This window comes from Polypterus senegalus, chromosome 3 (assembly GCF_016835505.1).
Source record: "Polypterus senegalus isolate Bchr_013 chromosome 3, ASM1683550v1, whole genome shotgun sequence".
NCBI lineage: Eukaryota > Metazoa > Chordata > Cladistia > Polypteriformes > Polypteridae > Polypterus > Polypterus senegalus.
In genome coordinates this window covers 178,429,384-178,457,062 of record NC_053156.1, presented here as the reverse complement: position 1 = coordinate 178,457,062, position 27,679 = coordinate 178,429,384, and the positions used below count along the sequence as shown (strand labels likewise).

At 38.0% G+C, this 27,679-nt stretch overlaps 1 protein-coding gene across 1 annotated transcript in view; it reads left to right on the top strand.

The window, feature by feature from the left end:
* Positions 1-27,679, top strand: part of LOC120525709 (TATA box binding protein) — a 95,459-nt gene that overhangs the window by 43,782 nt on the left and 23,998 nt on the right. Inside the window, 2 exon segments of the mRNA XM_039748245.1 lie at positions 4,176-4,207; positions 16,386-16,449. Coding sequence (XP_039604179.1) covers positions 4,176-4,207; positions 16,386-16,449 — 96 coding nt within the window.

Below are 27,679 nucleotides of genomic sequence, written 5' to 3'. Positions count from 1 at the left end.
CTGATAGATCTCAATTACTTCTGTTCTCATTTGTTCCTGAATTTCTTTGGATCTTGGCATGATGTCACAGCTTTTGAGGTGCTTTTGGTCTACTTCTCTGTGTCAGGCAGCTCCTATTTAAGTGATTTCTTGATTGAAACAGGTGTGGCAGTAACGGCCTTTGGGGGGGTACGAAATTGAACTCAGGTGTGAAACAACAGTTTGGTTATTTTTTAAAAAGGGGCAATTACTTTTTTTCCCCCCCGGGGCCCCCAAAAAAGTTTTTTTTTTTTTTTGGAAAATTTTTTCCCCCCCCCCCCCCCCCCCCCCCCCTTCTCCCCCCCCCCCCCCCCCCCTTTTTTTTTTTTTTTTTTTTTTTTTTTTTTTTTTTTTTTTTTTTTTTTTTTTTTTTTTTTTTTTTTTTTTAAAAAAAATTTTAAAAACAAATTTAATTTTAAAAAAACCTTTTTAAAATTTTTTTTGGGGGTTTGGGGTTTTTAAAAAATTTAAAATTTTTTGAAAAAAATTTTTTTAAAAAGGGGGTTTTTAAAAAAATTTTTTTTTTTTTTTTTTGGGTTGCTTGGCCCCAAAAGCTTTAAAAATGCTTTTCTTTCCGGTGACCCCCAATTTTTTATTTTTTTGAATTCGGTCTGCAGTTCAGGCCTGGGGGTGGCTACGGAGGAAATTGAACTCAGGTGTGAAACACCACAGTTTGGTTATTTTTAACAAGGGGCAATTACTTTTTTCACACAGGGCCATGTAGGTTTGGATTTTTTCTCCCTAAATAATAAAAACCATCATTTAAAAACTGCATTTTGTGTTATATTTGACTAATGGTTAAATGTGTTTGATGGTCAGAAACATTTTGTGTGACAAACATGCAAAAGAGTAAGAAATCAGGAAGGGGGCAAATAGTTTTTCACACCACTGTGCACAAAACCATGCTTTTATCAAGGCTTCCGTCGGGTAGTCTTTTGAAATGAAATTTTTCTTCAATCAGTCAACAGCAGCTTTCTTCCGACTGTTACATTTTTGTAGCTCTGATGTGTGCAACAATGTAATCGGTGTACTAGGAAATCATGCATCGACAGAAGTTCCCCTTTGCTTGGAATGCAAAGTGTGATTAAATGCATTATTTTTTTAACGCATTATGGAGGACATGCATCGAAGCTTCTCAGCTTTGCTTGTGCTAAGAAAAGGAAACATTTTAAAAATAACACGATTGTCAATGTAACCTTTAAGTAGTGCCTGGAGGATTTAGAGTTTATAGAAACTCTCTAGAGACAGCGTTTGTATTAACTTGTGGATTTTTCTGTGAGTATTTGGTGGCAGCGTCACAAAGTTGGTTCCGCAAGATTGCGTTAGCTTGAGCTCAGCTCAGAGCAAAATGAGAGGTGAATGGGAGGAGATGATGACGCTACTCCCCACCGCTTAACTGTGAATCCCCCACAAACGCAGTCTCTCGGAATTTGCATGACAAACGCCAGCGGCAGCCTGTCTATGAACTTAATTTAAACTTTAGGTTCACACCGTGCTTTGTTTCCGAAGTAGCTACACTCATGAATATAGTAGTATGTGTCAGTCGCTCGGTTCCTTTTGTTTCACTGCCTTCTCAATTGTATAATGCATGTTTTCTTCAGCACTTTTTGGAGCTCTTCCTGGTTTTCTACCGCATCGCTGACAGTTCACGGATTCACGGGGAGGCGTGATGATGTCACATCTAACTCCGCCCCCCACGGCCATCGAGCTCAACTCCATTACAGTATATGGCAGAGATGGGGACAAGTCACATATGATCAAGTCCAAGCAAGTTTCAAGTGTTAACCATCAAGTCTCGAGTCAAGTCTCAAGTCACAGTTAAGACAAATCAAGCAAGTCAAGTCAAGTCAAGTCAAGGGTTCACCCTAAGTGTCAAGTCGAAGTCCTGATAAGTTTCAAGCCAAGTCAAGTCAAGTTGCAGTACTAAAACAAAACAGAGGTTAAATTTTCGATAATGCTTATTTTTGCACAGAAAAATTTTACAGAAAAGATTACAGAAACTGATATACATATATTATGTATCTTATTTGTATTGCTATATTTAAATTATATGCATATCTGTGCTACATTAATATCAGAAAATAAAATTGTGTTGCTTACACAAAATGTTTAAAACTAAGAAATCCAGTCTAAAATGTATAATGCAATTCAATCTGAAAGGATTAGTTTACTTTGACAACCACAATGTACAGATAATGTACTCACCCCCTTGTCATCCAATATGTTCATGTCTTTCTTTCCTCAGTCATAAAGGAATTGTTGTTTTTTTTGTTTTGAGGAAAACATTTCAGGATTTCTGTCTATATATAATGGATATGTATGGTTACCAAGTTTGAACTTCCAAAATGCAATTTAAATGCAGCTTCAGAAAGCCCAAAATGATTACTTATTTTCCAAAAAATTGACAATTTTATATACTTTTTAGCCTCAAATGTTGGTCTTGTCTCCTCTCTGTGCACATCTGTGTGATTCAGGTAAATACAGTTAATAGATGTCAAAAAAACAACAATCTCTTTTATATCTTTAATGTCAAAAACATCCTGCAATGCTGTTTTTATCTTTTTTTGTAAAGGACATTTGAGCTTCTATACATGTTAACTGTGTAAACCCTGTGTCTGCACTTTTGCTGCAATCTAAGACTGTATTTACCCGAATCACACAGACTGCGCATAGAGACAACACAAGACCAGCATTTGAGGTTAAAAAGTATATAAATTGTCCATTTGTTTAGAAAATAACTTGATTGTTTCAGCTAGATAAGACTCCTCCTCCTCGGCTGGAATCATTTAGAGTCTTCTGAAGCTGCATTTAAACTGCATTTTGGAAATTCAAACTTCGGGGTGCCATACATATCCATTATATAGAGAGAAATCCTGAAATGTTTTCCTCAAAAAAACAATTTCTTAATGATCGAGGAAATGTTTTATATATGATGCTTTAATACTTATGATGTCCATTATAAGGCACAGTAAGGGATTTATCCACTCTGTTTAATCTAACGTTAGTGATGAATCTCGTTAATTAAAATGAACGGATCTTTTTCATTTCAGCAGAATATAAATATAATGTATGTTAATATAGCCCAGTGATGAAGTTATGAAGCTTAATCGTCCTCTCTGCGGTGGACACCGCTATATATACGCTTCATACATAATATATAATCTGATATATTTGTTTTCTATTTGAACTGGTTTCATTGTTATACAGCACACAACATTTTGTTGTTATGAGTGTACACAAAAAAATTATAGACACTTAACGTAACCGATTCGAACAATGAAATTATTCTTGTCTGTATGACCAAAAAGTTTTGAACGAGTTATTGAAGGAGAAGTGATTGCACCGACGCTTTCATCTTAGATTTTCATGCAGTATAACGTTACACGAGCAGTCAGTCCATACAAACGCTTGAAAATGCGCACATTTAATATAGACATTATAGTTTACATGTAATATCGAGAAGCCCTTTCATTTCAAGTTGCACTCAACATTAAAATGTGGCTACGCCACTGGTAACGCTTATAGCGCTTTTATTTATGAGATGATCATCACATTTCTGATAAAAAAACATGCAACCAAGGCCAAATTATGACAAACAGAAAAGATTAATTTAATTAATTAGTAATCGTTTTATTAAATTGACTATAAAGAATTCGACTTTCTTACCTTTCCTTGTGGTTTTTGAAGTGCCGGATGAAATTTGATGATGTGGTTGTCGTGTATCGATACTCTCGCTTTGCATTCTCTGCATCTGGCAAATCTTTTGTTAGTACGGTCTAGTTCAAAGTCCTTATAGCCAAACGTGACTATATGAGGAGCTCACTATTGTCTGCCAGTGTTTGGCACGGTTTGAGTTGTGCAGCGTTCTTCTTCTTCTTCTTCTTCTTGGTAACATTAAGAGTTGTGCAGCGTTAAGGGCGCAGGTGCCAATTATGGTGCTGCTGAGTCATAATTATTTTATAAACCTCCAATGAAAAATAAAAACTGCGGACAACGTTTTCCCTTGCCCGGACGCGGGTCACCGGGCCCCTCTGGAGCCAGGCCTGGAGGTGGGGCTCGATGGCAGCCTGGTGGCCGGGCCTGCACCCATGGGGCTGGCGGGCACAGCCCAAGAGGTAACGTGGGTCCTCCTCCCATGGGCTCACCACCTATGGGAGGGGCCAAGGAGGTTGGGTGCAGTGTGAGTTGGGTGGTGGCCGGCGGGACCTTGGCGGTCTGATCCTCGCTACAGAAACTGGCTCTTGGGACGGAATGTCACCTCTCTGAAGGGGAAGGAGCCTGAGCTAGTGCGCGAGGTCGAGAGGTTCCGGCTAGATATAGTCGGACTCACCTCGACGCACAGCTTGGACTCTGGAACCAATCTCCTTGAGAGGGGCTGGACTCTCTACCACTCTGGAGTTGCCCCGTGAGAGGGCCGAGCAGGTGTGGGCATACTTATTGCCCCCACTGGAGCCTGTGCATTGGGGTTTACCCCGTGGACGAGGGTGGCCTCCTCCGCCTTCGGGTGGGGAAGGGTCCTGACTGTTGTTTGTGCGTATGCCAACAGCAGTTTGGAGTATCCACCCTTTTGGAGTCTCTGAGGGGTTGCTAGAGGGCATACCTTCTGGGATTCCCTCGCTTTGCTGGGAGACTTCAATGCTCACGGGCAATGACAGTGAGACCTGGAAGGGCGTGATTGGGAGGAATGGCCCCGATCTGAACCCGAGGTGTTTTGTTATTGGACTTCTGTGCTCGCCACGGATTGTCCATAACAACACCATGTTCAAGCATAAGGGTGTTCATATGTGCACTTGGCACCAGGACACCCTAGGCCTCAGGTCGATGATCGACTTTGTGGTCGTGGTCGCCGGACTTGCGCCATATGTCTTGGACACTCGGGTGAAGAGAGGGGCGGAGCTGTCAACTGATCACCACCTGGTGGTGAGTTGGCTTCGATGGTGGGGAAGATGCCGGTCAGACCTGGTAGGCCCAAACGTGTTGTGAGGGTCTGCTGGGAACGGCTGGCAGAGTCCCCTGTCAGAAGTAGCTTCAACTCCCACCTCCGCAGAACTTCAACCACGCCCCGAGGGAGGTGGGGACATTGAGTCCAATGGGCCATGTTCCGCGGCTCTATTGTTGAGGCGGCTGACCGGAGCTGTGGCCGCAAGGTGGTCGGTGCCTGTCGGGCGGCAATCCCCAACCCGCTGGTGGACACCGGCGTGAGGGATGCCAAGCTGAAGAAGGAGTCCTATAGGACTTTTTGTCCTGTGGGTCTCTGGAGGCAGCTGATAGGTACCGCAGGCCAAGCGAACGCTGCTTCGTTGTTGCTGAGGCAAAACTCGGGCATGGGAGGAGTTTGGAGAGGCCATGGAGAACACTTCGGACGGCTTCGAGGAGATTCTGGTCCACCGTCCGCGCCTCAGGAGGGGAAGCAGTGCAGTGTCAACACCGATATAGTGGGGATGGTGCGCTGCTGACCTCACTCGACGTAGGGTCGGTGGGAGGAGTACTTCAAGACCTCCTCAATCCCACTAACATGCCTTCCACGAGGAAGCAGAGCCTGGGGACTCTGAGGTGGGCTCTCCCATCTCTGGGACTGAAGTCACCGAGGTGGTCAAAAACTCCTTGGTGGCAGGGCCCCGGGTGGATGAGATACCTGAGTTCCTTAAGGCTCTGGATGTTGTAGGACTGTCTTGGTTGACACGCCTCTGCAACATCGCATGGACATCGGGACAGTGCCTCTGGATTGGCAGACCGGGTGGTGGTCCCCTCTTTAAAAGGGGACCGGAGGGTGTGTTCCAACTATAGAGGGATCACACTCCTCAGCCTCCCTGGAAAAGTCTATTCGGGGTTCTGGAGAGGAGGGTCCGCCGGATAGTCAACCTCGGATTCAGGAGGAACAGTGTGGTTTTCGCCCTGGTCGCGAACAGTGGACCAGCTCTTCACCCTTAGCAGAGTCCTGAGGGTGCATGGGAGTTTGCCCGACCGGTCTACATGTGTTTTGTGGACTTGGAAAAGGCATTCGACGCGGTCCCTCGGGAATCCTGTGGGGGTGCTCCGGGAGTATGGGGTACCGGACCCCTGATAAGAGCTGTTCGGTCTCTGTACAACCGTGTCAGAGCTTGGTCCGCATTGCCGCAGTAAGTCGAGCCCGCTTCCAGTGAGAGTTGGACTCTCGCCAGGGCTGCCCTTTGTCACCATTCTGTTCATAACTTTTATGGACAGAATTTCTAGGCGCAGCCAGGGTGTTGAAGGGGTCCGGTTTGGTGGACTCAGGATTGGGTCACTGCTTTTGCAGATGATGTTGTCCTGTTTGCTTCATCAGGCCGGATCTTCAGCTCTCTGGATCGGTTCGCAGCTGAGTGTGAAGCTGCTGGGATGAGAATCAGCACCTCCAAACGAGAGCATGGTCCTCAGCCGAAAAGGGTGGAGTGCCTTACGGCACGCCCAACCGGGAGGAGGCCGGGAAGACCAGGACACGCTGGAGGGACTATGTCTCCCGGCTGGCCTGGGAACGCCTTTGGGATTCTCCCGAAGAGCTGGAAGAAGTGGCCGGGAGAGGGAAGTCTGGGCCTCTCTGCTTAGTTGCTGCCCCGCGACCCGACCTCGGATAAGCGGAAGAGAATGGATGGATGGATGGATATTTTATTTTATTAAACGAATTATATTTAAAAGTTCAAGTCATTGTCGAGTCTTCCACTTTAAGTCTCAAGTCCTGAAAATTGTGACTCGGGTATGACTCGAGTCAAGTCATGTGACTCGAGTCCCCCATCTCTGGTATATGGTTAAAAATAGCTTCCAGTTTATGACCATTACGCGTAGAATTTCGAAATGAAACCTGCCCAACTTTTGTAAGTAAGTTGTAAGGAATGAATGAGCCTGCCAAATTTCAGCCTTCCACCTACACGGGAAGTTGGAGAATTAGTGATGAATGAGTGAGTGAGTGAGTGAGTGAGTCAGTGAGGGCTTTGCCTTTTATTAGTATAGATAACCAAAGGGAGAAAAAAAAAACATTCAATTTAAAAACTCAAGCTCAGGGAGTTTACATGTATTCTTGAATGGTGTAGAGGTAAGACTGCTTCCTTATATCCAGAAGGTCCCAGTTTTGAGACCAGGTGATCCATGTTTCGAGTAGTGAGCTGCTATTATTATTATTATTATTATTATTATTACTACAATATAATAAAAACGTATATTTGATTTGAATCTTTTACACCTGATGTAAACTTTGGCTAGTAGTCAAAGTTAGTGCTTGTTTTTTTTATTATTCAGTTTTATTCTCTCAGTGACATTCACGTGGTACAATGAACTTGCCTCCCCCTCTTTGAGTTGATGGCGTTTACAGTATCTCCATTCTTTTCACAAGAAAAGCACTGTGGCTGATGCCTGATCAGAACTGTTTGTTGTGGCGGCAATCAAAGACACGATGTCCCGTGACCACTATCAGTATAGACAAATGCAGGACCGTAGCAACAGACAGCTTCTTCACAACACTTTCGCCAGCTAATAGACTGCACTGCACCACAACGCAACTCTACTTTGCACCATAAGTAAAATGGGACTTCCACCTACAGCTAAAGTCACTTCAGCATGCAAGCAATTCACCACACTAATGTTTAGATCTGACAGTGTCGTGCTGATGGTATATGTACCCATAAAGAAGCTTTGATTTCAGTCTGCAACAGCCGGTGTAAAGCTTGATCGGACCATCCCTACTAAATACTAATAACTATAGGCTACATCCTATTTACTCTTGTACAATTCAAATATGTATAGTTTGCGCTTTCACTATGTTCCTCACAATTTAGTTATGAAAATAATTAACCTTACATTGCATTCAAACATCCCACGAACAACAAATCAATGTTAGTGGTTCCTCTAACAGTTTGCATGTTGCTTCATTAAACAGATGTGCCTTTTGTTTGAGTTACAAGTTGAGCTACACAAACATCTAGACCACGGTTCTTCAGCTACTTTCTCTTGAGGGCCAGATTACCAATGTTAAATGGTATAATGGCATAATTCTTGCCTCTCAGCATTCACATGTGAACGAGATGAGCAACACTAAATATAACACTATGTATTATAGGGTGTTTACTGACATTAATATTGAATATTTTATTATTATTATTATTATTATTATTATTGTTATTACTGATAGTTAAATCAATATGTATTACACAGACATAAAAAAAGTCTTACAAATTTACCTTGGAATGCCATTTAACTGAATAACAATGGTCTGGACTGTCATTACCTTGACAATATATTACTTTTTGCTGCATTTGTTATAATTACATTTTATACATTTGTTACAATTGCTTTCAATTTTAGGAAAATAGAATACATCCACAGGACCACATGTTAAATAAAATTAATGTTAATACTCATTCTTTTTTCTTCTCTTTTATCTTGTTTATATATAATCCATATATAACAGCCAGAACTATATTTGTTTTCTAATGACTAAAATTGCACTTACTTTAGTTTGCAAGAGCATTAAAGTTAGATTCATATGAAGTGAGAGCAATCTGTAGACATTGCAAGTGCACATTTTTATTGCATTCATATGTGTAAAGCTTGGCTCGCATATATATGTCATAACAAACATTGTTAGAAGAAAAATAGCCAACCTCTTATCATTTCGGAAACTTGGCCTGGTACAGTTCTGTCCAAAATTGTTCATATCCCACAGATCACCTGTTTCAATTCAGATGATTCTTTCATGTCTATCAGTAATTGCAGGGTACCTTCATCAAGTGAAACAAACACCTGTTTGACTTTTGACGTAAACTCTTCTCCAATGTCAGTCGTAAACGGATTCTTCAAAAAAACTGCATCGAAATTGTCAGACCATGCTGCAAAGTTTGTTCTTTTTTGCCCTTGTCTAAAAATTCTGTTATTGTTATGGTAAGTTATGCAGATGTCAAGGTATTTATTAAATTACAAAGTGTCTGGAAGTGAAGCATTTTCCCTGTAGTTAAATAATTTGAAAACAAGTCCAGTTTGTTTTTAAATCCATTAAATGTTTCCACAAGATTGCTGACTGCTTTGTCCTTTCCTTGTCAACCGAGATTAAGTCCCTTTAAATGTTAGAAAATGTCTTTCAGAAAGAACACTTCTGCCACAATCCTCTTGTCTACAATTTTAGATATAAATGCCTCTGCTTTCTTAAGATGACAGCTGTGGAGAAAAGCAGAGATCTCCTTCATGAGCTCACAAACACATGTAAGTGCATTGCCCTTACTTAGCCACCTAACATCATTATGCACAAGTAAATCATTGTGCTCGGCTGACATATCAGACAGGAGTTTGCAAAACAAGCGGTGTTGTAGGCTTGAAGTTGCCCTGATGAAACTGATCATCAGCATGACAGTTTCCATTGTATTTTTTAAATCATCTCACTGAGTTTTGATCAAATAATGTTTTGATGTATCGGGCAATGTAAACATTTCATCTGTGGCACAAGTTCAGCTTTGCATGCTGACAGACCCTGCACCCTTTACACCATGGAAGGGTTGCCATCTGTTACTAGCAGGTTTACCCATTGCAAGTCTAGTCAGCTTTTGTTAAAAAATGAAGTAATTTGATTTCCCCAGTCGTCTGTGCTTCCAGTGGAATTAGACTGAGCAAATCCTCGTGAAAGCACCCCTCATTAGAAACTCTCATGTTCATACATAGTTGTGCAATGTCCCTGCCAGTGGCGACATTACATCAAACGTTTGAAATCTCTCTAGAAGTGTTTTCAAAACATCAATTGCTAGTACTTTAACTCTTCTAATGGTTGTGGTATTGGGTATTTTTGTATTTTCTGAATGGATGAAGTTAGGCTCTTCCTTACTTTGCCGTCAGTCAAAAGGGGAAAACATTTTTTTTTTTTTTTTTTTTTTTTTTTTTTTTTTTTTTTTTTTTTTTTTTTTTTTTTTTTTTTTTTTTTTTTTTTTTTTTTTTTTTTTTTTTTTTTTTTTTTTTTTTTTTTTTTTTTTTTTTTTTTTTTTTTTTTTTTTTTTTTTTTTTTTTTTTTTTTTTTTTTTTTTTTTTCCCCCCCCCCCCCCCCCCCCCCCCCCCCCCCCCCCCCCCCCCCCCCCCCCCCCCCCCCCCCCCCCCCCCCCCCCCCCCCCCCCCCCCCCCCCCCCCCCCCCCCCCCCCCCCCCCCCCCCCCCCCCCCCCCCCCCCCCCCCCCCCTGTAATTGCCCCAGAACCTGGCCAAAATTCAGAGGCTTTAAAACTTGGGAAAAAAAAGTTTGGGAAAAAGAAAATGTTTTTTAGAATTTTTAAAATTCAAAAAAGATTTTAAAAATGTTTTATTTGGGGAGTCGCCTTTTCCCGTTAAAAATTTCGAATTTGGAAGTTTGAAAATAAATATTTTTTTTAAATAAATTTTTGGGTCATTTCGGGTTTTTTTTAAAACAGGCCAAATCCATTATTTGAAATTTGCTTTGTTTTTTTGTAAAATACCCCTTTTGGAAAATTTTTCAAAAAGGATTTTCGTCATCCCCAAAAATTTTGATTTTTGGGCCTCCGGGGTTTAATTGCAGGGAGAAAAGGAGTTCCCCCCCGGGTTGATTGCCTCGATTTTTTGCCTTTGGCCCCTGAATGGAAAGTTGAAAAAATGGGTGGTTGTTCAGGGAAAAACTATATAAAGCCTTTACATTAAAAATGATTAAATTTAAGTTTTGTTTTTTGATCCCCCATTTAAAATCACGTTCCATAATTCCCCCTTTGATACAATGATTAAATGTTTGCCATTTGTAATTTCCTGAATGCAAAGTTAAAGTTAAGTTAATAAAAATGAAGCAATATTTATCCCTTTTTCCAGGGATTAACTCAACTTTTACCAAAAATCTAGTCTTTAAATAAGCAAACAAATGTAAAACAAACTTTGTTCTAGAAAAACCATTTATACAAACCTTCAAAAGTTGTTAAAAAAAATTTGTAAAAAAGAATGCCAATTGGGGGTCCAATCAATTTATTCAAAGTTAAATCCGGAAAAAAGTTTAAATTTGGAGAAAATGACCCCAAAAGGGGGAAAAATATGGTTTTTCAAAATTTCAAGGAAAAATCCCAAAAAAAGTTGGGAAAGGATTTTCAAAATTGTATTTTTTCTTGAACCAACAGACTCTGGGGGGAGCCCATTTTCCTTTAAAAAAAGCTTATTTTGTCAATAACCCCAATTTCAATCGTTTTGCCTGCCCCCTTTTTTTTATGATGGAAATTTTCCCTATGGGAAAACGGAAGGGGAAATTTGCCCCCTTTTCCCACGCAGAGATGTTTGGTGTTTATAGAAGTGTTGGGGGCAAGGAAAATGCAGGGTTTTAAAGAATAGTTGATAAGCATTTTTTCAAAAATAAATTTTTTTTTGGGTTTGAGGTGCCTTCCAGTTGAAGGCCCATGCCATGATCGAACCCCCATAAATCAGAAGGGGCTTAACGGGTATCAATCTGTTTTGCTCGGTCCAAATGGCCCAGTTTAAAAAGTTTGTTTTTAAATGAAAAACAGTATCCATTTTGCCAATATTTTAAGTCCCGGCCCAGTGACAACGCTAGCTTGTGGATCTTTTTTTGAAATGGTTTTCTTTGCACTGTGGTTTCAGCTGGCAAACGGATGGAGTGGATTGTTTCATGACAATGGTTTCTTGGAAGTATTCTGGCCCCCTGGATTCCTTTAAAAGGCCCTGTTTTTTTGGGCAGTTAGGCGCGGGTTTTCACGGGCATAGTATGGTTTTACTGGCCTTGACCCACCCCAGGATTGCCCACTCTTTTTTAATTTATGAAGGAATAAATGAAATTCTTTTTCCGCTGAAACCCCTTTCATATTTTTTTTTTTTTAAAATTTTAAAAAAGGCCCCCCCAAAATTGGGTTAAAACCCACCTGGAACCCTTTTTACCCCCAATCAATTTTAAAATGACCTAATTTAGGGTTTATTGGTTTCCCATTTTAGAAATTTTATTTTTCCAGTTTCATTGTACCCCCAAAAATTTGGGACAGGTTTTTTTAACTTTATTTTTCCCTTAAAAAACATTTACCGAAAACATTTTTTTCAATTTTTAAAATAAAATTTATTTTGTTCAAACACCTTTCTGTTTTTTTCTTTGTTTATTCCCCTTTTTTTTAAATCCGTTTTTTTTGGTAAAAAAACCATTTTTGTTATCATCCTTACGTGGGCTTTGGGAAAAATTTCCCATTTTCCTTTTTAAATTTCCCGCCTCCTGGGATAAGCTTGTGGGGGTTTTGTTCAAAAGGGGAAAATTTTGGCAAGTGTTTAGAAAAATGAAAATTTTAATATAATAATTTCCAAGTTTGGATAATTTGGGTTCTTTTTTGTCCCGGAGGCAGAATTGTTTGGGGTTATAAAGTAAAAGGAAATATTTTTTCTTATTTGCGGGGGACAACTAAGGGCTCAGAAAGGTTTTCTAAACTGTAAAGGGGAAACCCGGGGGGAATGAAGTGCCCTTTTTTTTAATCCCTATTTATTGAGATCTTGAACAGTGTGTTTTTTGGGGGGTAGGTGTAGGCAATTTTGGAAAATCTTTATGGAGTTTTCCCAAAAAGAATTCAGATCTAAGGTGATTTTTATGCCGTGGATATTGCTCCTGAGCTGTACCCCTTTGAATGCCCCCTAATTCTTTTTTTCAAGGGAAGGGGGATCCAAAATTTGGTTTTAGAGATGCTTTAAAGACTTTTTTTTTTCTTTAAAATCTTTTTTAAAAACCCCGCCCCTTTTGTTTTAAAATTTTTTCCCTTTATTAATTTGTCAACTTGGGAACCCCAAAAACAACATACTTTAATTTTGAAAAAATTTTTTTTTTTGGGGGATCTCCCCTTTAAAAAAAACAGGAAATTTTTGCTAAAAAAATTTGTTAGTTTTTTGGGGCCGGTTTTTTTACCCCCAATTTAAAAAATGGAATTAAAAAGTTTTTCAAGTTAAAAAAACCAAATTTTCCCGGGCCCAATTCCGGGGCCCCGAAAATTTTTAGGTAAAAAGCCGGGCAAAAAATTCTTTTCCTAATTAAGAAATTTTTGCTTATTGGCCCCAGAATTTTTTTGGGGTCAGTAAAAAAAACCTTTTTTTTTCCAAAAAAAAAAAAAATTATTAAAAAATTTTAAAACTTTTTGCCGCCCAAGTTTTGTTGTTGGAAGTCTTTCCAAATCTTTATAAAAAAGAAAAATTCAATTTATTTATTTTTTATGTTTTCCCTGTTATTATTTTTAAAATAAAATACCTTAAAATTAATTTTTTTTTTAAAGGAATGAGTTAAATTATTGGGGAAAAGGGCAAAAGATATTTCAAATTAAGAAAAATGGTTTTTAAAAATAAATTTTTGGAATTTACCGAAAACTTTTGTTGAAAGGGGGTTTTTCTATTTGGGGCAGAAATTTTAAAAATTTCCCTATTTTTTAAACTTTTTTTTTTTAATTTAAATTTTTTTTAAAATTAAAAAAATGACATTTATTTTTACAAATGTAGCCTTTTTTTAATTTTTTGGGGTTAGGGAAATTTTGGGAAATTTAAATAATCCCATAAATTTATAAAAAAAAAGGGGGGTAAAGAAATTATGTCCCTAAAATCTTTTTTTTTCCTTTATTTTAAAAATTTTCTTTTTTTAAAATGTTTAAAAAAATTAGAAAAAAAATTTCTAAAACACATGCCAAGGGAAAACTCTTATTTTCTTATAAATTAAGAATTTTAGCCCGGGGAGACATTTTTTTATAAAAAGAAAATAAAATTTTAAAGTTTTTAAAAAAACTTTCAAGTAAAAAAATCTACCATTTTTTAAAATTTTTTTAAATTTAAAATTTTAAATTTTCCCTTTTTCTTTTAATTAAAAAAAATTCCTGCTTAAATAGATTTTTGTTTTTGGGGAAATTTTCCAAATTGAAAAGGCATCACGGGGCGGAATTTGTAAACCTGGTGGCATTAACAAAACAAATTCCCAATTTTTTAAAATTTTGTAAAAAATTTTGGAAAGCCTTAATTTTTCTCCCCCAAAAAAAACCTGATACTAAAATGAGCGGGAAGGGGAAAAAGGAGACTTTTTAAAAAAAAAAGGGGTTCTGACAATTTGGGCCAAAAAAATTTCATTTTTTAAAAATAATTTGGGAGCCAAAAAAATTTTTTGGGGCCCTTAGGGTTTTTTTGAACCCTCCAAAAAAATGTTTAATTTTTTTTTCCCCCAAAACCAAAATTTTTAAAAATATTTCGGCTTTAATGCCCAAAATTTTCCCTTTAAAATTTGTAAAGGTAGGGTGAAACCCTTTTCCATCCTTAAACCCCAGGACCCGGGGCAAACCGGGTTTTTTAAATACCAATGAACTTTTAAAAGCAAAAAATTTAAAAACCCTCAAAACATATCCTTTGGAAAAAACCCCCAAAACTTCGGTTTATTGAGAATTTTTAAACCACCCACAAGGGCTTTGGGGGTAACCTGCTTCCTTTAAAAACAGGGGTTTGTGGGTATCCTTAGGCCATTCTTAAATTCTCCAGAAATCGGGCCCTTGGGTTCCCCTTGCCCCTGGTTGTGCGGAAAAAAAACCCCTTTCTGGAAGGGGGAATGCAGGGATCCTCCTGAAATTAAAATCCTGGCCCCTTTTGGGGGGCCCCGGTATTTCCCAGTCCAGTATCATTTGATTTAGCCAAAAATGGGAAACAATGGAAAAACCCAAAGGAAAACCCACAAATTTCTGGGGGAATCCAGTTTTTCCTGACGTTTGAAATTTTTATTAAAAACAGCAAGTGAGGGAAAAACCCCTTTGCCTCCCACCTTAAAACCCTTTTTTTTCATATTTTAACGAAAAAAGTTCCCAAAGGTTTTTAACCCCTTTACAAACTTCTAATTTTTTTAAAGTTAGACTTGTTTACTTTTATTTTTTAATTCCAAAGGGGGAGTATTTTAATTAAACAGTTTTTCCCCCAAAAAATTTTGGTTATTTTCACCTTTTTTTAAAAGGTAAATTTGGGTTTTATCCATCCTCCTTTCCCAAGCGGAATCCCATGGGTAGGACCCGGGGCCTCCCAGCCCCAGGGCAGGCCCAATCCCCATGCCCCAAACCAGGCCCACCCCCAAAAGCCAATTTAAAGCCACCTTTCAACCTCCCAGTTTTACCGTGGAGGAAACCGGGGGGGCCCCCCCAGAAAAAGGGGGCAAAAATGAAATTAAGGGGCCCAAGTTAAAACATTCCCCTCCGGGTATTTTTTTTTGTAAAATTTTAAAACAAAGATGAATAAAACCCCTTGTTTACCCCAAACCAAATAATACATAAAAAAAGTGTTTTTAATTTTCTCCTTTAAACCCTTTTCACACCCCTTTTTTTACCAAGGGTTAAAAACCCAAACCCGGTAGGTTAAAGGTTCCCCCAAAAATGGGGATAATAAACTGCAACACAAGGATTTGTTTTTTCATAAATTTTTAGTTAATTGAAGGGTACGGGGCTGGGGACCTCCGGGGAAAAAATCGGGGAAAAACAGATTTTAAAAAAAAAAGGAAAATTTCATTTATCCCAATTTTTTTTTTTGGGTTTTAGAAAGATGAAAAACCCACGGGAAAATGCAAAAAGCAAGGATTTTTTTTTCAGGAACGAAAAATTTTCCCATTATTTAAAAAGGGAAAATTTTATATAAATAAAATTTTTTAAAAATAATAAATAATAATAAAAAAATTGTTTTAAGAACTAAGGTTAAAAAAAAACCCACCCCAGAAATTGTAAAAATTCCCATAGAATGCGCCCGGAAAGTTTATTGCTTAAAAATCACACCAAAACTGGATTATATTTTAAAAATAAATATATTTATTTATATTTTAAAATAAAAAAATAATATTTTGCCCCATTTTTTAATTTGGTTTTCTTTTTTTCTGTGGGACTGGGAAAAAGAGTTTGAAAAAGGAAAAGGGGGAAACTTTAAAAAAAAAATTTAAAGAATTTTTGATTTGGCCAAAAGGATTGTGGGAAAAGTGATCAATTAACCTTTTTTCTTTTCCATTAATAAGGAATAAATACAAACAAAAAAATTATCCCATATTAATTTATAGGAATTTTAATTCCATTAAACTTTTTTGAGGTGGATTTACCCCCTCAAACCTGAGGGTTTTAAAAAGTTTCGAAAATATTATGTTACAAATGTATTTTCCCTTGGTATTTTAAAGCATTTTTGTTAATTTTCTTAGGGTTTTTAGCATTTAATTTTTTTGGTTGTAAATTTTTTTATGTCTTTGATATTTTTTTTATTTGATTTGAATTTTGCTGCCAAGAAAAATTTTTGGGTTCCATGAAAATGTACTAATTCTGATTGAATCTAAATAAGAAATGGGATGATTTTGTAAATGATGAAATTTTTGTATGCAAAATGGTACTGTCTTTTTTCACTTTTTTAGCGATTTCCCCTTTTCGAGAATTGGAAAACCAAGGACAAAGCACTTATTTTCAGCTGGGAAAAATGGTTTTACAGGAGCAAGAGGAAATGATATTTAATTTTACTTAAGTTCTTTTTAAAATTTTTTTGAGTAATCCCAAGACAATAGAATACAACAGGAAAAAAAGATAAGAAAAAAACAGTATGCATTCTAGTTTGTGATATTTAAAATAATTTTGGTTGTAGGGGGAGAAAAGAAACTAGAGACTTTTTGATGAAATGTGTTTTGTGTGAATAAGTTGGGTCAGGTTTACGAATTTAGTAATTCTTTAAAATTCACTTTATAACCCCCCAAAGATTTTGTAAACCAAATAAATTTTATATCGCTTAAGAATCTATTTTGTGCAAGGCAAATTAATTTTTTCCAAAAATTTTCACTGAGTTTTTAACTTTTAATTTAATATATCAAATTCCACTGATAAAAAGTTTGACCCATTTTAACTGTCCCTTTTTAACACTAGAACCTTCTATAAAAAAGTCAATTGGGCCCCCTTTAAACTTCACACCCCACGGGCCTTTGTTTGCCAAAAATTTTTAAGGGGGGAAAGCAGCCTGTACCCCACCCCTCCCACCCACTCAGCTGAAGTCAGTTGCAAAGTTCCCCCAGCTCAAGTCTGTTTATTTGGGTGGAGGTAACTTGAATTTTTTTGGGGTAAAAAATATATTATTTGGGAAACATAATTTCAAAGCTTTGTGTTGTCTAAAATCTGATAAATGGGATGACAGGAAGAGCAAGAAAGTTGAATACATAACTAAAACAGAAACTTTTTCAGTTCACAAAATTTGGGAAAAGGACGAAATGGGTGTGTGAAGATGGGAAGTCCAAATATTAAATAAAACTTTTGAAAAACAAGGCTTTTTTTCAAAAAAATAAACCAAAGATAAAGAAACTATTAATTTCTGTTTTCAATGAGTAAACACCCAAGCCCAAAATTTTTTGAAAAAGTCAGCTGTCGTTGGTGGGGTGAGGAAGCTGCGAAGTAAAAGGTTTTGAGTTTTAGCCTTGGGCCTTTCCCCGCTTTGAGTAGTGAGCTTTTATTATTATTATTTTTTAATAGGGGTACCCCCCTTTTAAAACATGACTTTGTTTACCACTTAAAGGAACAATATGTAGATCAATTTTATTTTTTACAAACCAAATTTTAAAAGTTTGAGCCAATTTTAGAGTTTTGTTGTTTTTTGTGATGAAATTTTAAACTTTTTCTATATTGAGAAACCTTTTATGGACCCCCTGATATTTACTTACGCGGGGGAGGATTTGTACCATCAGTTATTTTCAGAGACAAGCTTTTTTCCCCGGGTCCCAAAAAAGCGGGAACGATGGGGGCACCAGAACCTGCTCACACATGCGCTAGTACCGCAAACCAAAGTTAAAAAAGTGATAAGGGGAAAACCCGGTTTCCCCCAGGGGCGGGAAAGGAAACTCCAACCCTTTAATAAAAAAAGAAGAAGATATCGAAGCGGGGTAGAAAAAAACTTTTCTTGAAAAAGAAACTACAAATCCCATCGATTGGGAAAAAGGATGGGGCGGGTGAAACTCCCCTTCGAGACCCACGGACGGAAGCAATCCCACCCCTTTTTTATAGAAGGGTTTTTTTTAAATTTTAGTCTGTAAATACCCGTGGGAAATGTTTGCCTTTTTTTTTTTTCAGTTTTTTTTTCAATACACAGATAGCAATTTGGCTCTCCCCGAGTTAATAGCCATTCCATTGATGCCTGCTTAGAATGATTTTTTTATTGGCAATCAAAGATGAGCTTCCGACCTCTATCAGACTTCATTTGGGATTTTGCTTTGGCAACAAAGACACCCATGCAGAACGGGGGAAAACAAAGGGTTTTCGGTCTTGGGCATCTGGAAAATTTTTTGAGAACGTTTTGAGTTAAAACCGGAAACGAATTTTTGATACAAACAGCCGTACAAATTTGGCATAAAGTTTTGGGTTTGGGGAGAAGAGACAAGGGGATTTAAAAGCACTTTTTAAAAGATCCCGCCCTCCCCATGGGGGGAAGAGTTTTCCGATTTGGGGATAGAGCATGGAACATCGCAAAAGAATCGGAACAACAAATTCCCTAGTCGCCCGGGGGTTTTCCTCAGCAAAGTCACTTACATGAGCACCCCACGCAGTGTTTGACTGGGCCCTTGACAGTGATGTGACCGATAAGAATCTGTCTGCATTTTGTTCCCCGCTTATACTAAGGTTATAGTGAGGGGGTTAAACCCTCGACTTTTTTTTGGTGCCAAACTGTTGTGTTGCAGTGCTGGTCTTTTTTAACCAGGGAAAAACGAAGAAGTTGTCTGTTGTTACAGTTCTGCCTTTGTCCAGGGAACCCTATAAGTTTATGCATAAGGTTTAAACCCCAGTTTTAAAATCTTTCGCTGTGGGGTTACTGGGGCTTTTAGAGTTATGTCGACGACACGGAAGCTGTGCAGTCTATTGGACTTTATTTAAGAATATAAAAGTATAGGAAACAACATTCAATTTGGGTTTTTTAATAACAATAAATGTTTTTTGATAAAACCATCATTAAAAAAAAATCACAAACAGAATTTTACGGAAACCCCGGTGAGCTCAGGCCCCGTTTTGTTGAAGGAAGGGCCAGATTCACTGGAGGGGAAGCCAACCAACAGTGCATTTTTGCCCCATCTGGTTCAGCCGTTGTTCTTATTTTTGATTGGGCACTTTTAGGAGAGTTTCTGCCCCTTCGGGTGTAGAACCCTATCCTCATCTTGGGTTTACCTCTTATGAGCCCCTTTTTTGAAAACAGCAGTCAAACCGGGGGTGAACGGACCGGGGAAAAAATGAAAAAAATAAAAAAAAAAAAAATGAAGCTTTACAAGTACTAAATTTTCCCTGGCTGTTACAACTTAAAAAATGTTTATTTTTTTCTATAATAGAAAAAGGCTTCACACCCAGTAAGAGCAGGAATGGTTGAACCCACAACCTCTTTTTATTTTGAACAGAGTTCTTACCTCTAGGAAAATGGGTGCAGATTGAAACCCAATTTATTTTTTTTGTTTTCTTGAATAAAAGCACATTGTTTTGTTATAACTTTTTAAAAGTGTTTATTTGATATTCGACAGTCTTCACACATTATACATCACATCAGCATTTTCCAACATTAGTAGAACATGAAAAAATTTCCTTTTTGTTATGTGTTCAACATTTTTAAGGCCACATTTTCTTTATCCAATTTCCCAAAATTTGAAATGGGAAAAAAGGGAAAAGGGGTTTTAAATAAATATTTTCCCCATACAGTGACCTTTCCCCAACCCCCGGGGGTTTTCCCCGAACCCCCTAAAAGTGAAAAAAAAAAGTAAAAGCCAAAAGAAGGTTATTTTTATATATTTTAAGGCCCATAAACATTTCCGACAGTTAAAGAAAAACCCTTTTTATTCTTAGATATTAGGTAAATTCTGAAAAATAGGGGAAAAACACTGTTTTATAAGTAAAATTGTTTTTTTTAAAGGTTTTGAGTCTGGCACATAGTTTCAGCCAACAAAAAGGGCCCCCAGAAAAATTCATACAATAACAAAAATGCAATGAAAAGTTTCACTAAAATATGTACAAGACTAAGTAAAGAAAATTAAAGGAGTACTCCCAACAAAATGAATTTATAAATTGATTTAATTTTTTAAAAAGGAGAGCGTTTTAGTTTTTTTAAAAGGGTTTCCTTTTGGGAAACCCGCCCCTTTTTCGCCGGGTTTTTTTTCCCTGAAGGTGTTTTGAGGTAAGGAAAAATCGATGGGGTTTTTGGTGCTGCTTTTTTATTTTTTTTAAGGGGGGTTTTAATAATTTTTTGGGGCCGGAGCATTTCTAAAATTTCAAAGAACTAATATTTTGGGGCCAATTTTAACGATGTCTGGGGATCTTTTACATTTTGGGGAAGGTTGGGGAGATTAAGGGGATTCTTCCCGGGGCCCTCTTTCTTCCCACCGCTGACTTTCATCTGAAATTCGCCACTCAGCATCTCGGAGTGGGAATCGGCAGCCCATTGACAAAAATTAACCTTTACACGCAAAAAAGTGAGTGGGGGGACCCGGGGATTTTTTTAATAAAGCAGAATCGAACCCCAAAAGAGCCGATCAGCACCCAGGAACTTAAACGGTTTTTATTGGGGGTTTTATCCATCCGCCATAGATCCCTTTTTTATGAAACCAACTGGAAAAAAAACTGAGGAAGCATGTACAGAAAAAAAACCCCCTTTTCCAAAAACCCCCAAACGGGGAAAACCATATAGATTTAAAATGTTTAATAAAAATGCACGAAGTGAAGCTGTGGGTTGAAGAAAAAAGTGAGGGATTCGTACAAACAAGGCACCTTTTCACCCAGATAAACAGCTTGAGGTGTTGAACTTTACTACCATGTTAAACAAAGTGCCCCCCCATGGCGGAATGTTTGCCGCCCACCCCGCCCCTTTTGTTGTTTTTTGCCTTCCCCCAAACCACAAAGTTTGCACTACATCATACAGCAGACAGGATTGCTGCAAATCCACTTTTTTTATATGTATTGCCCCCCCCCAAGTAAGTCAGGAGAAACGCCCCCAGGGGGGGAAGAAGCCCAATTTACACCCCCACCCCCATCCCCCGTGCCCAAAAAAAAACAGGGAACAAGGCACAAAAAATTTTTCTGTCCACTTTGTTTAATTTCCCCCTTCAAAAAAACCCCCGGAAGAAGCCCCCCGGGGGGCCCACCCCCGGGCGGGATCCCGGGGTTCGCAGAAAGACACCACTGAAGCCACACCTTTTCAGGTTTAAAAAGGGGGGTGCCCGGGGGCCGCAGATTTTTCCCCTTTTTTGGAGAAAAAGGAAATATTTGGTGAATAAGTGTAAATTGTTAAATTCCCATAAAAATCAATTTTTAAATTTTTACAGTAAACCAAACGGGGGGAAAGTGAAGGGGGAGCCCCTAAATTATAAACGCGGGTAGGGGGCCCTAGCTAACCCCACAAACGGGTTTCTTTTTAATTTTTTTCCCACTTTTTTACCCCGGAAACCCCCCCATAATTAGATGGGGGGGCATTTGGGGTGGGTTTTATCTGGGTAAAACTGAACAAAACCCCAAACGCCCAAACCCAAAATTTTTTTTTTTAGGTTGAGGTTTTGTCACACAGAATTAGCAGCATTTATGGGGGTTGATACAAAAACAAAAAAAAAAATGACAAGGGTATATATGAAAAATTTTAAAGAAATTTTTTATGTCCTAAGGAAAATCAGGAAAACATCATCACCAATGGGAAATTATGGGAAAAAACACCTTGGATTTATGTGGTTTTGCCCCAAGCGTTTTTTCCACCCGAGGGGGAGGAGAGCCTGTCCCCCAAAAGGGAAAAACGAAACAACTTTTTTAAATTCAAAAATTTAAGAAATGCCCAATTTGTTTCCATTTTTTTCCCCAAAGGCACTTTCCTAAAAATGGGTCCCGTTAAATTTCCCCTTTTTTACTGTTTTCTTTAATAAACACTTTACTTACCTTTTTCTTTCCTTTTAACATTGTCTGTTGATCCTCCTTTTTTTTAACCCTTTTAAAAAGATAAAAAAAGTTTCCCCCTCTACCCTGAAATTTTTTTTCACATGGCCCCCCATTGGGAAGTACATGGGATTCTTGGGAAAAAACCCCGGTAGCGTCCCTCAAGGAAAAAAAGAAAAACAAAACAGTGTCCCCACTAATCGGGGCCCCCTTTTTTTCACCCCTTCGGTTTTAAAAAGGGATTCAAAGGAAACGGATTTTTCCCCTTTGGTTCTCAAAATTTAGGGCTGTTTTTTGTTCATGCTCTAGTTTGTTTGATTGATTTTATAAAGGGGGTTTTTTTTCGGTCTAAAGTAAACGAACATTGAAATAAAACCCCCAATGTCAAAAAATTTCTTCCCGGGTGTTTTGTAAAAATTAAAACTCTAAAAGTTTGATTTTGTTTGTTTGCTTTTCCGCCCCTCCCCCTTTAAATTTTCTGCCCTGACTAAAGGGGTTTTAGAGGGGGCTGTAAAAGACCGTAAAAACGGAACCCCAAAAATGTAAAAACCCCCAAGCCCCCCCCTATTGTGAAAAACCCCAAAAAATAAAAGATTTTTTTTTTTAAATTTTTTTCCGGGTCCCCCAATTTTTCTTAACACTTTAAAAAGATAAGGGTGTTTAAAGATTATTTAACATTTGTTAAATTATAAAAAATATTTTAAATTTTTTCCCAAGACAAAGGGCAAAAAAAAAATTTTAAATTGGGGATTTTTTAAAAAAAAAACAAATACAGGGGGCCCAAGTTTTACCTTCCAGTATTTGAGCCCCCTTCCAAAAAAGGTTTTTGGGAAAAATGAAAAGGGTTGGGGGGGGCCTGCCATTCCCCCCTTTAACCCCCCATTCTGCAGGGAGAAAGGGTAGACAGCCATTTTTGGGCCCCCCAAACCAAAATTGGGGAATTGGGTGGCTGGGCCCCAAAAAACATCCAGGTTTTGTGTTCCCTTCGTATTTTAAACGGTGCAGGGTCATTGTCTTTTGAAGGTAAAACCCCCACCCAGGCCTTGCCCGAGGTTTTTTGCCAGGAATTTGACTTGGTTTTCAAAATTTTTTGCAGAAAAAGGTCCCCCATTGCAAAAAAAATCCAAACCCCTGGGCCCAAAGGGGGGGTTAAAAATGAGCAGGGGGGGTTTTCCCACATACTGTTGGGAAAGGCCCAAAAAGTTCACTTGGTCTTAAAATTTAAAAGAATCTTTTTCACCCTTTTAATCCTTTACCTTTTGCATTTTATTTCCATTCCCTAGGAGAGTTGAGGAATTTTTAAACCCCGACCGGAGGGGGATGGTTTTTTACAAATTTTTCCCCCCTTCTGAGGGTTTAGCTCACCAAAAGTGACTTGGGTTCTTTCTTTATCCTTCAGTTTTTTGGGGGTTTGCTTGGGGAGCCCGCCTTAGGGGGTTTGGATCCCCAAAAAAACCAATTTTTATTTAGAAAGCTTTGGAAAACCGGGGGCACAGAAATTTTTTTTCCTTGGGGGAAATTTTTGCAACTGTTTGATTTCGGCGTTCCTTTGAATGATTTTAGTTTTACATCATTGGAGGTTTAACCTTTAATAACAGGGTTCTTTCAAACAAGTCCATTTTATTCCCCTTTCTAAATGGGTTTTTTCCCGGTGCAAAAAAAAAGCCCCAAAGGGTACCCGGAAATTTCCTTTAACCTTTTTCAGTTTTCTTTTTTAAAATTTTTCCCAAAAAATTTTTTTTTTTTTCGGGTTTCGGGAATTAAGAGGAAAAATTTTTTTTTTTTTTAAAAAGGTGCAATAAAACCCAAAATGAAAATTTAATCTTTTTCCACCCCCGATGTTTTACCCGCATGTGGGAATCCTTGCTTTTTAGAAGTTTAAAATTTTGCAAAAAGGGGGAAAGAGAGGGCTCAATAAAAAAACGATTTAACAAAGGGGTTTTCCCAAAGCGAAAAAAATTTTAAAAAAAACTTCCGGGGTTTTAGCGGCTGGCTTTTCCTGGGTAAACAAGGGTTTCTGTTTTTTGCGGAAATTTAAAACAGTGGGAAAGTTTTTAAACAAAAAAGAAAAAAAAAATAAAAACCACTAAATTTTCCTTATGTGGGTAACAAAACCCCCGGGAAAGAGGGTTTTGTTATTTGGGAATTATGGTCTTTGGGGCTTTTTTGTTTTATTCTCTAAATGCTTTAAAAAACCCCCCCCCCTTCCCAGTTTACTTAAGTCAGAACTTAAACAAAACCCCTTTGATTTTTGTTTGAAAAAATTTTTTTTTCTGTTTTTTCGATTTCCCTCAGGTTTAAAAAAGATTCTTAAAAATATTCCTTCTTTTTTTCTTTTTTTTTGACATTCACCATAATAAAATAATTCAAAGGACCCCTAAATGAAAAAAAAAAATTGAAGTGAGAAAAAAAGGGAAAAAATTTCCCAGCATTTGCTTGCTTTTTTATCCCCCCAGATCGGGGAAGTCCAGTTCCATTGTCTCCACTCCACTCTCAGTTATTATTTTAAATAAATTAGTCCCGAATGTAATGGGTTAATCAGTGGGGTTAAAAAGAAAGAATTTAAAATATTAGTACTTAAATGTACATTTCTTGTTAAGACGAATCAAAAGTAATGGGTATTTTTTAATAAAAAAAGGCCCTCCCCACTGAAAAAAGGGAAATATAGGAAAAGGAGGGGGAAACCCGGTCCCCTTTGATTAAGCCAAATCTTTCCACCCAAGGAATTTTTTTAAGGGCTTTGCCTTTGTAAAGTGTTTATTTTCTTTTACAAGGCTTCCCTTCTAAGGCCACTTTGTAAAAATTTATTATTAAAAGTTTTGTTTTAAAAATTTTAAAAATTTGAGGGCACCCCAAATACCCCAAAAAAATTTTTTTCCCACCCTCCACAGTTCCCCCGGAAAAACCCCGGGGCCGGGGGAACTTTTAATTTCAAGGATGGGGGATGGGGAATTGGGGAGGTTTTTTGCTTTTCCCGACATTTCAGGAGAAAATTTGGACGATTTAGGGGCCGAAGATTTTCTGAGGTCTTAAAGAAAGTTTTGGGGTTTTTTTTCGGGAAAAGTAAACAAACCAGGGAAAAATTTGGTAACCCTGGGGGGTTCAAAAAGGGCACTGAAACCCCCCCAAAGGGTGAACAGGAAAGGGGGATAAAGGACCTATTTGCTTAATCCCCAAAATTCAAAATTTGGGGCTGGCCCTTGGGTCCCACCCAATTTTTTTAGTTTTTTTAAATGCTGAATATTCCCCGGATTTGAAGGGGGGATCTTTCCTTTCACCCCCGATGGTTTGGGGTTCCCCTTTAATGAAAAGAAAACCCCCCCGCCTATGAGCCCCAAACCTGACGAACCCCCTTTTCTTTGATTATGGTTTAAAAAACGTGAAACCAACCAAAAAGTTTTCTTGCTCTAAAAACGCTGTATGGTCTTGGCCACCGTGCTGCAGCCCAGTTTCAGGGTGTTGGCAATCTTCTTATAGCCTAGGCCATCTTTATGTAGAGCAACAATTCTTTTTTTTCAGGTCCTCGGAGAGTTCCTTGCCATGAGGTGCCATGTTGAACTTCCAGTGACCAGTATGAGAGAGAGTGTGAGAGCGATAACACCAAATTTAACACTCCTGCTCCCCATTCACACCTGAGACCTTGTAACATTAACGAGTCACATGACACCAGGGAGGGAAAATGGCTAATTGGGCACAATTTGGACATTTTTCACTTAGGGGTGTACTCACTTTTGTTGCCAGCGGTTTAGACATTAATGGTTGTGTGTTGAGTTATTTTGAGGGGACTGCAAATTGACACTGTTATACAAGCTGTACACTGACTACTTCACATTGTATCAATATTTTCAGTGTTGTCCCATGAAAAGACATAATAAAATATTTACATAAATGTGAGGGGTGTACTCACTTTTGTGAAATACTGTACGTTGATTTTGTCATTTGGTGTGGACAGCAAAAAAAAAAAGAATTTCATTGTACAGGGAAATGTGTTTCCTTACTGTGCACATAACAATAAACTTTGAACTTGAACTTGGGGGATGGAATAGCTTGCTGCTTGTGCTGATTGACATATTTGCAAAGCAAAGTCTCTGATGAAGAGGTGTGAAGGAATTTAAGTTGGCCCAGCATTGCAACTTTTTTTGTAGGGGTCAGGGATTCCAGTGTTTAAACAGCTTGAAGAATTCCAGGAAATGATGTAAACATCTTACTTCAGGTGTACGTCTGTTCTGCAATAGACTGGTTTTCAGTACAGGGTTGATTCCTACCATTTGTTGATGGCAGATGAGAAGGGCTCCATCTCCATATAATCCTTGTAAAAAAATGATTTTAATAAAGCTCTTTTTTTTTTTTTTGTTTCTTTTAGCTTTTTAAAATCTAGCTTATCATCTGAAGCAATTGTAACAAACATTACTACTTTGGGTGGGTGTTCATCTGTTAGAATGAGGCTCGGTTGTGAGAAAAACCCAACTCCTCTTAACACTAGAATTACCAGAGCCTCTGAAAAACTCGTAATTCCGTCCCACCTTAAATAAACTTCTTAAGATGTTCACAGCTCTCCACCAGCGTCTTTTGTCATCTAAATGTGCTGATAAAAATCAGGCTGCAAAGCACCCCGGCTATTCCATCCTCCACCAATTTAGAACATGCACAAACTTCTCCCAGCTCACGGCTTGATTGATTATCTGGGAGTGAAGTGGAGTTTAGGCGGAAATAATAGATCATTATTTGGAACACACGCATTTCACGTGTGTTCCGTTTCTACAGTAATCCGTGTAAACACATTTTTAAAACAGAAACATTTTTCATATTGTAGTAGTAAATGACAAAATGTAAGCATAAACTATATAATGTATGAAGCCTGAAGTCCAAATATCAAACACTTCCACAAAAGGTACAAATATAATAGAACAAGTATGCTTTTATTCAAAAATATAACTGCAGAAAAAGCCACCTTAGCATGCCATATTGACACATACTTACTACAGCTATCACGGTAGCATAATGGTATCAACCGCCGACTAGTATCCAAAAGGTCATGAGTTCCATCCCACATGGCTCAGTTTTAAGAAGTAAACTGCTCTTATTCTTACTATTTTAGAATAAAAACATGCATTTGATTTCAGTGTGTAACAGCCAGTAATTTATGATACTTGTAAAGGTTAGGTTTTTTTTTTATTCACTTTTCATTCTCAGTCTCAGTCGTGTTCAGGATCCTTTCCTACCCCCATCTGAGAATGCTGTTTTCACATAAAGATACGCTGTAGCTCTGCAGCGTACTTGACTACATTCGTAATAGTAACTTGCGAACTGAAGTGCTCTCGTGCACTTTTCGTGGCATTACACGCTTATTTTTGAGCATGCCCGTGTCGCTCAAACACAGGAACATATGTTGTTTACAAGAATAAAAACAAGTGCACTTTTATTCTAGACTATAAGTGAAGAAAAAAATAAAGCAAGTTACAGTAGGCGGTTGATAATGACCGCTATGGTGCAATGCTAAGAACTGCTGATTTCCCGATCCGCTATATAAAATCATCACATTCAAATATTAACACTACACACCTTTTCCTACATCTACCTACATGTGTACTTGTTGCAGTGTACACATCTCTGTGCTATGGTTCCTATTACACTGAATGAGCACCTGACATTGTACTTTCTTCCCTATATAAATCACATTCGGTATGTGCCTCCAAATAAATCACATTCAGTACACACTGAAATCAAATGCATGTTTTATTCTAAAATAGTAAAAATAAGAGCAGTTTACTTTAAAACTGAACCATGTGGGATGGAACTCATGACC